At 44.0% G+C, this 9,761-nt stretch overlaps 1 protein-coding gene across 1 annotated transcript; it reads right to left on the reverse strand.

Annotated features, from left to right (window-relative positions):
- Positions 1 to 1,372: 1,372 nt before the first annotated feature.
- On the reverse strand, positions 1,373 to 3,918 carry pdyn (prodynorphin). The gene is made up of 3 exons (XM_078253901.1): positions 3,786 to 3,918; positions 3,242 to 3,378; positions 1,373 to 2,110 (listed from the first exon to the last, which is right to left on the reverse strand). Exons 2-3 carry the CDS (start codon positions 3,362 to 3,364, stop codon positions 1,541 to 1,543), a joined length of 693 nt encoding a protein of 230 aa, XP_078110027.1. The 5' UTR covers positions 3,365 to 3,378; positions 3,786 to 3,918; the 3' UTR covers positions 1,373 to 1,540.
- Between the last annotated feature and the right edge of the window lie 5,843 nt (positions 3,919 to 9,761).

Below are 9,761 nucleotides of genomic sequence, written 5' to 3' on the forward strand. Positions count from 1 at the left end.
TGATGGACGCCAATTAAAAAGACGTTTATTTTGGCTTTTCAGGATAATCAGGCCATAGGCCTACCATATTCGACTATTGAAATACTACTCCACTATTGAAATACTACTCGTGTTTGAACTTGAATATATATTTTATTTAGATCACTTAATGTCATTTGACAGACTATAGCTCAGCATCAAGCCCATGCACGCCACATTTCCGGTGGGATGACGGTGAAGGTGAATCGATCCATTCAACATTTCTATCGTTTTGAAGTTTTAAGTAAAACAAAAATCACATAACCTTCACATAACACATCAGAAATAAATGCAGGCCTATTTGTCAGTTATGAAAAATATTCAGGATAAATTCGGCACAAAGATAACCCACCACGCATCTCATTATTTTTACTAAAATGTCACCTTTATGTTTAGCCTACTCATAGGATACAATTCGAATATTAACCAAATTTAGGATTTAAGTATCAAATGTATTTAACTCGGTGTATATGCCGGATTTGAGAGCGTATCTTCTTATCTTGATCTTTTTTTAAATACATAACCAGCCATGTCCGTGAGTCCGTCGATAAGTGAGAAAATATAAAATTGCCAGACTTCTAAATGGAGTTTGGCACGATGGGACGGGACGGAACACACTGAGGCGGCATTAGCTCAGTCTGGAGGGAGATGGATTGGAACAGGAGGGTCGCGGGTTCAAGTCCCCATACGGACCAAAGTATGGGCACGGCACCGAACCCCCAACTGCTCGGGGCGCCTTTCCATGGGCGGCCCCCTCACTCGGACATCTCTCCATTAGTGCATGTAGAGGTACTGAGCATGTGTGTAATTCAGGCCTGTGTGTAAGACAAGATGTGTGTAATTACAACAGAGTGAAAACATTGTAATTTCCCCTTGTGGGGATTAATAAATATAAATTATAATCAGTCAAGTAGGTTGACTTTTAACTTGGGCAAAGTGGGAAAGTGGTTTTATTCATTGTTTTATTAAAACAAGCATAATGTAGGTTCTCTTACTACAAATGTCACCTTTATATTTACCTTTACTCAAACTATAAAATTGGAATATGAATCCATTTTGATTCAAGTTTAAAATCTGTTGAACTCAGTGTGTATGATGAAGGTCTTTGAAGCATCTCCTGATATTTGTATATAACACACAGCCAGCCATTATGAGTCTCTCAATTAGTAAGAAAATATAAAATTGCCAGAATTCTAAATGGAGTTTGGCACGACGGCGATCGGGCTGAACGCACCGAGGCTGAAATCAGTCAAGATTGCCTTTTTAACTTGCTGGGGCATACAGGAAAGTGGTTTTATTCATTGTTTTATTAAAACAAGAATCATTTATTGATTGATTGAATGACAGACGATGATACCAATATAACAGAGATGAGAGTTGTTACACAAAAAGACAACAAAGTAAGCTATAATAAGCAATATAGGCAGGCATATGATACGTTCTGGGTTAAACGGTGGCTTTTCAAGTCAACCTGCACAAGTTCTTTGTAGTTTTTATTCCCCCCCCCCCCTGCACGGTTCATCTATAGGCTCAACTCATCATAGGAGTAATATGGCTCCTCGGCTGAGCGCGCAGAGATTTTGAAGTTGCGGCGCAGAAAGCCTCCGTAACGCTTGTCCCACTTCAGGTTGTTCAACTTCGGTCGGATCCTCCTCAGGAAGCCCCCGTAGCGCTTGTGCAGCTCCTCGGGCTCCTGGCTCTCCTGCTCCGCGGAACTACTCCTCTTCGACTTGGGGCCGAATTTGCGTAAAAAGCCGCCGTAACGTTTAACGTAAGTATGAAGCGCGCGGTCCTCCGGAACATCGTCTGCGTCCAGCGGCGCGTCTACATCTCTCTCCCCCAGCGTCTTCCACAAGTCCTCGTATTTCTCGGGCAGCGCTCCGAGCTTCACAATGAAATTGTCGCGCCACGGAGAGGCGAAGATTTTGTTTTTGTTCCGGTCGATCCTCTTGATGAAGCCGCCGTAGCGTTTGACCAGATCCGCCCGCTGGCTCTCCTCCTCCGCGGCGGCTTCATCCTGGCTGAAGTCGGCCAGCCCCGGAGCCTCGCGGCCGCATCTCTGCGGCTGGCCCGCACACTCCGCACTGCACGACTGCAGGACACACAGAGAGAAAGAGAAGGGTGTGAAACCAATACATACGCTGTGTGTGTGTGTGTGTGTGTGTGTCTCAACCCAAAGAGTTGCATGGTAGGTAAGGTTCAAAAGGAACTTTTTCGTCCAAAAGCCAAATGGCTCTTGAATGTTTACATTTTGCAGCCACTCAATAGATTACCATTGTTTGTTTTTTTGGGCTGGTGAGTGAATCAGTTCCGAAAACATTTCTGAGGACCTAGAAATGAATCAGCCATAACCTTAGACTAGACTAAGGTTTTGGCGTCAGTTTGGGCAAATTAGACCCCATTTCCCTCCTCACATTTCCCCTTAAGTACCTGTTTTAAAGTGCTAAGACCACACATTGTGTCTGTCCAAAGCGAAATATTCAATCCTAAAATGTCATGGTTTTACGCAACACTTCTCCTGTTCTAGATGTGTCCTACTGTGCCTCATTTATCTCATCATTTACTCAACATTTACTCTGACACGTTCGGTATCTTTAACTTTAGGATTTATGACGTTAACAATAACAATAACGTGAATGAAGTTCTGTTGGACAAACAAATTAATGCGTTTGGAAGTTTTGAATTTCCATGATTTTGGATTCTCTTTGGAGCCTTAGATTAAGGCGCTGGCGTCAGTTTGAGCAACTTGGACAAACTAGTCCTATCTGAACCCCGATATCATCCTTACAGTCCCCGTAGCTTTATACCTTTTTTTTTTTTTTAAATGGACAGGACAGCTAAGGTGAGAAAGGGGAGAGACAGGGTGAAGACATGCAGGAAATCGTCACTAGTCGGACTCGAACCTTGGACTTCTGCGTCGAGGCATAAGCCTCGAAGTATATGTGCGCCTGCCCTTAAACATGGTAATAAAGTAAATTAAGTTCTGTTGGAGAGACAAATGAATGCGTTTGGAAATTTGGAAATTCCATTTTTGGATTATTATGATCACCCACCAAGGCAGAAGTCCATTTGAACCCAATTCCTGCTGCCTAATGTTAACATGAAACAGAGTAACAACCCAGCCCAATTCACTCTCCAAGCAGCAGCAGCAGCAGCAGCAGCAGGTGTTCTCCACCTTTCTCTCTGGGAAATGAGCTCCGTGTTTAAGTTGTCTGATCTTTACCAGGCTGCTGAAGGCGGCGTCGGGGCTGAGGAGCTGCTGCACGCATTTCTCACACTGTGAAGAACAATCTGCGCGGAGGGAGGAAGGCAAGCTCAGCATCAGCACCAGGACATACCACTCCATTCTTCACCAGATCCCTGACACACACACACACACACACACACACACACACACACACACACACACACACACACACACACACACACACACACACACACACACACACACACACAAAACAAAAACAAAACCAAAAACACAGGCAGTGCCGGTGAGTCTGGATGAGATTAGACCGGCTCAGAGTTAGAAATTCATGAAATAACTTCACCTGGTCGAACAAAAATAACTTAAAACACTTTAAAAACATTCTTAACGTAGTCAGTGTTGATAATAACTCATCTAAACAGCCTTTGTTATTGAATATGTAGACCTGTGCGAAGTGCGTAATTGCGCACTGTCGCCATCATTTTGTTATTTAACGCCAAGCAGAGAAACATGAAAATGTAACCAGAAAGACAATGAAGTAGAAAGTGTTGAGTCGGTATACCTCAGGAGATGGACAGATACTTCCAGCCGTATTAAGACTCGCAGAGACGCATCTACGGATCAAATATCCGCCCTCCAGTTTCTGGTGTTTCTCCTGCGCGTCTCGTCGCCTTTGCTTTTTATCGCCGCAGACTTGCCTGTGTCACCGCAGCGCATCAGAGCCGCTTCTATTGAGGGACCAATGGGAGGGGAACATAGTGCGTAAATGAGCCCACCGCCTCCCCGCTTCAGGAGTTTTTAACAACGCCCACACAGAGGAGGTGTAGGAGGAGCAGCATCCCATCAGCACATCATCATCATCACTCCATCTCTGGGGGCCTGGATCAAACCCGAGGCTGTAAATCACACTAACACCAATGAACAAAGTCTTTTCTTTGTTTCAGTAAGACTGAAAGAAAGTCTAAACCTACAAGGGTGAATGAGAAATCACTTGAAAACTTGAAAAACTTGAAAACCCTGAACTGAATAGAAAACCCTCATCCAAATATAAACATGATGGATTATATTCATGCCTACAGGGTTGGGTCATTTTAACTAAATAGCTCACGCAGTTTTAAAATAGGACAGATTTGGACATTGCTTTGAGATCTATCACCTTTCTGACCATCTGACACCTTTTTTTTTGGCAACTTGTGTGTTGTGGAACAAACTGTAAACACAATCATAGACTGTAAAAAATACGAATAATGGATGGAACTTCCAAAAGTGAAGCCAATGCTGAAGTGCCTTAAAGCTGCATTCTATCTAATTTCCAGCAGGGGGCGACTCCACCGGCTCCAAAAAGAGTCCCCCCAGAGCAACAATAATACAGTACATGTGTCAATGCATTTTCATAAACCGTTTAGTAAAAATGAAAATGAATGCACACCAATTCGTATGATAATAGGGGCTGTGTATTGGCAAAAATCTGGCGATACGATATGTATCACGATACGTAGGTCATGATTCAATATATTGCAATATATTTCGATACTGTGCGTAAGGCGACATATAGGGATTTTTTTAAAGTATAATTTTAGAAAAACTAATATTTAAAAAAAGTCATGATGTGCATAAAAGTCAAAGAAGTTTACTTTAGGTAAACAATTCAGTACACAGAAAATCAAACTGCCAGTTTGGAATTGTGGTTCCCAGGTTCTTAGTGAGCTGATGTTTATATGCTAAAGCAGACCAAAGTTCAGCCATAGCTACATTGTTAGCTTCTAGCAAAAAGTCAGGCACTGCTAGGCACTGCTAGGCACTGCTAGACACTGCTAGACACTGCTAGGCACTGCTAGGCACTGCTAGACACTGCTAAGCACTGCTAGACACTGCTAGACACTGCTAGACACTGCTAGGCACTGCTAAGCACTGCTAGACACTGCTAGACACTGCTAGGCCCTGCTAGGCACTGTTAGGTACTGTTAGGCACTGCTAGGCACTGTTAGGCAGGCACTGCTAGGCACTGCTAGGCACTGCTAGACACTGCTAGACACTGCTAGGCACTGTTAGGGTACTGTTAGGCACTGCTAGGGCACTGCTAGGCACTGTTAGGCAGGGCACTGCTAGGGCACTGCTAGGCACTGTTAGGTGCTGTTAGGTACTGCTGGGCACTGTTAGGCAGGGCACTGCTAGGGCACTGTTAGGCAGGCACTGCTGGGCACTGTTTGGCACTGTTAGGCAGGGCACTGCTAGGGCACTGCTAGGGCACTGCTAGGGCACTGCTAGGTACTGTTAGGTACTGCTAGGGCACTGTTAGACACTGTTAGCACTGCTAGACACTGTTAGGCACTGCTAGGCACTGTTAGATACTGTTAGGCACTGCTAGGCACTGCTAGGGCACTGTTAGGCAGGCACTGCTAGGCACTGCTAGGCACTATTAGGCAGGCACTGCTAGGCACTGCTAGGCACTATTAGGGCAGGCACTGCTAGGGCACTGCTAGGCAGGCACTGTTAGGGCAGGCACTGCTAGGGCACTGCTAGGCACTGCTAGGCACTGTTAGGCACTGCTAGGCACTGTTAGGTACTGTTAGGGTACTGTTAGGTACTACTAGGCACTGTTAAGCACTGCTAGGCACTGTTAGGCCCTGTTAGGCACTGTTAGGCCCTGTTAGGCACTGCTAGGCCAGGACACTAGTGGTGCGTCTGAGCATAGCCATCTAGCGGTAAGGGGTTTAAACACAACAGAAACGTGAACCACTTACATGAATATTTTTGCACGTAAACTAAAAAAACGATATTGTGTTTTTTGAAAATCGATACAGTATTGCAAAATAAAATATAGCGATACTCAAGTGTATCGAATTTTTATTACAGCCCTATATGATATCCTATGAAATTAGGCGACCGCCGGCTGGTCATGTGATAACCGGCCACATGACAGCTAAGTGTAGCGGCAGGGGTGGAGCTAGACTCTCAGTACAGTGGGGGGCGGAGCTTCATCACGGGGCCCTCTGCTACCAAGTCATTTTAAAATGAAAACTGTTAAAAAAAAAAGATGACTGAATATCAGATGAATGCATATGTTATAATGTGTCACTTGTTGAGCCAAGTGAGCCTATATGTCAAATAAAACACAAGAAAAGCCAAATTTTTTTGACAAGTTTGTATTGACGAACAAAGAAAACAGTTTGTCAATCAAGTAAAAATGTTTTCAGGCCAAGTGTGCTCAATCAGTGCCACACTATATAATTGACATGGCACTATTATATATATTGAGCACAAAGTTTGTTTGTTTACAACTCCATAGGTAGGCTACAGGTGCTGGGATGAAAACTGTAATGACTGTGACAGTAGCGGTCATGACAGTTCAATTTAGCCAAGAAAAGGTTACTGGTAGCCGGCGACAGAGCTCCGTGAGCTGTCGACAAAAGGTGACAGTGAGCCGGGTATAGAGCACAGCCAGGTGATGTTCGTTTCAGGGGCTGTGGAGGTTGAGTGTAGCCGACAAAAAGTGAGCATCATACAATGAGAACACTAAAGTTTAGGCGCAAAATAAACTAGTTAAGTTTAGGAAAAAGATTGAGGTTTGGATTTAAAACACTCGCAGCGAACGAACGTGTTGCCAGGGTAACAGTCTTTTGTTTTCCAGAGGACATGAACTCCGAAATTCATGTCCAAAAACGAAATTAGGCAACCACCGGCTGGTCACTTGAAGCTAGCTACAGAGCTCTGTGTGCTGTCGGTCGTATCAGCGGCAGTTGGTAGCTGCTTTTAGCCGGCACAGAGCCCCGCCAGAGGACGGTCCTTTCAGTGGGCGTGGCAGTTTAGTTTAAGCACCAAAACGTCTAGTTAAAGGACAAATCCGGCACAAAATGAACCTAGGGGTTAATAACACGTGTGTACCGAGTCGACCGTTCTCTGGGATCTGTTTTCATGCTAATCGAATGTGACCAGTTTTAGCTCAAACCGCTAATTAGCTTATAACGCTAGTCGTTGGGGCAGAGGGTAAAGTAAAAAGAAATCTCTATTTCTACACCACTAACAAGGCTCAAAATAGCACCACACTTCCACAGTAGCATAATGAAGAGTCCCTACATGTAAACAGAAGCATTGAGAACTTTGTAACTGAACAGACAGTTTATTAAAAAGATAGTTTAGAAAGACAGTAGCGTTCACGTATACAGGCGGGCACCATCTTGGGAAAACAGTCATGACCAGTCGAACGCCGAACGCCGTGCTTGAGCTATGTTACTGGTTACTGGTTGCACGGCGTTCATCGTTCGTGACTAGAAATAGAGATTTCTTTTTGCTTTACCCGTGCCCCGACGACTAGCTTTATAAGCTAATTAGCGGTTTGAGCTAAAACTGGTCACATTCGATTAGCATGAAAACAGATCCCAGAGAACGGTCGACTCGGTACACGTGTGCACCAAAACAACTAGTTAAGTTAATGGGAAACAGTTATAGTTTGGATTTAAACACTCCCACGGAACAAACACACATTTCCTGGGTGGCAAACTTCAAATCCCTGGCTTGAAAGCGCGCTCTTCTGACCTCCCTACGCGGTCCACAGTGGTCTTATACAGCAGCAGTCTACGTGGTGCATGCTTCAGATGATTTACAGCGCTTTACTTTTCGTAGCTATATGTATGAAAGGTTCATGAGAACAGCCTGCAGGCACACATGGTTTCTTTTTACTAAGTGGAATATGTTTGCATTTATGTGGTTCTCGTGGTCGGTAAATGCCTTCTGGGTAGAGTGGGAGGGCCTGGTAAAAAAGATCTGTTCATGACAATTGGGCCTCATCTCAATTCAAGGTTGAATCCTTTTGAAGCTCACTGATGGACCAAGGCTACACATTGACTCTTCTTCTCTTGATCTTACGGGAGGAATGATGAGAAACCTTGGGCATGCAACTGAGTGAAAGTACAACACGCTGCAACAGTGTCAGTCTTTCCCTCCAATTGAGGATAAAAAATTAAATCAGTCCTATTCGAAAATGAGAATTGATTTCTTGGTTTGCTGACGTGGTCCCTGCATTGCACGACTGCAGGACACACAGAGAGAAAGAGAAGGGTGTGAAACCAACACATACGCTGTGTATGTGTGTGTGTGTGTGTGTGTGTGTGTGTGTGTGTGTCAACCCAGAGAGATGCATGGTAAGCAGGGTTCTGCCACTCAATAGATTACCATTGTTTGTTTTTTTGGGCTGGTGAGTAAATCAGTTCTACCAGCCACTTGCATATTTTACCAGCATTTGGCTGGTAAATGGTGCTCATTTCGAACCGTGATGGTAGGCCTTCTAAAAGTCAGTGTTACACCTTTTTTGTTTGCCGAAAACATTTCTGAGGACCTAGAAATTAATCCATAACCATAGATTAAGCCATAACCTTAGACTAAGGCCCTGTTTACACGTACATGGTACGTACATGGTACATGAAAATGAGTCTTTCTAAAAACTCCAGCCAGAGTGGAGATTTTTTTAAATCTTCGTTTGCACGTTAGCACATAAACTGAGACAACTGAGGTTTAGGCAGCCGAGGAAGTGATGAAGAGGAGAGAGAGGAAGTGATTCGTCGCTGCTGTTGCTATTTTTGGGATTCTGATTGGCTAACGTGGGCTCGAGCTTCTCGTTACACCGCCACCTACAGGTTTGGCGTACTCTTGACGGCATTGACGGCATATATACTCGGGTTGTGTAAACAAACAGCTGTGCGCGATGTTATTTTTGAAAACGTAGAGGTTGAAATGTCCTTTATTGAAAATAGCCGGCCACGTGTAAACGTAGCATAAGGTTTTGGTGTCAGTTTGGACAAATTAGACCCCGTTTCCCTCCTCACATTTCCCCTTAAGTACCTGTTTTAAAGTGCTAAGACCACACATTGTGTCTGTCCAAAGCAAAATATTCAATCCTAAAATGGTTATACACAGCACTTCTCCTGTTCTAGATGTGTCCTACTGTGCCTCATTTATCTCATCATTTACTCAACATTTACTCTGACACGTTTGGTATCTTTAACTTTAGGATTTATGAGGAATTGATTTCTTGGTTTGCTGACGTGGCTTATTATGAAAAGTAGATGTCACTCCTGTTGGCAACCTGTTGTATTTGTATTCTATTTACAAGTACATTTTTCACTGAGAGATAAAAATTCCTCTCTGTAACTACCATGACGACTGTGTTCAACATGTCATCACTTACGTCAACTGTGCTGTGTTCCTCTTGTTGTTTGTAGAAAGTGCAACAAACCAGGCTGATCTCATGAACCATTTGTACGTATAGATATGAAAAGTAAAGCACTGTAATTCGTATGTATTCAACGTATTTATTGCTGTGTTTAACACATTGCCTGCTGCTGTGTAAGAGCCTTCTGGATCGAGTCGTAAAACAGTTTCTATATCATAAATTTGGATTTCTTTTAAAGATCTCGAGGCGTTCGCAGGCCACATTGGAGATATAATCCCTCCACCTAGTCCTGAGTCTTCCCCGAGACCTCCTCCCAGCTGGACGTCCTTCCACCTAGTCCTGAGTCTTCCCCGAGGCCTCCTCCCAGCT

The sequence above is a fragment of the Sander vitreus genome, chromosome 7, assembly GCF_031162955.1.
Source record: "Sander vitreus isolate 19-12246 chromosome 7, sanVit1, whole genome shotgun sequence".
NCBI lineage: Eukaryota > Metazoa > Chordata > Actinopteri > Perciformes > Percidae > Sander > Sander vitreus.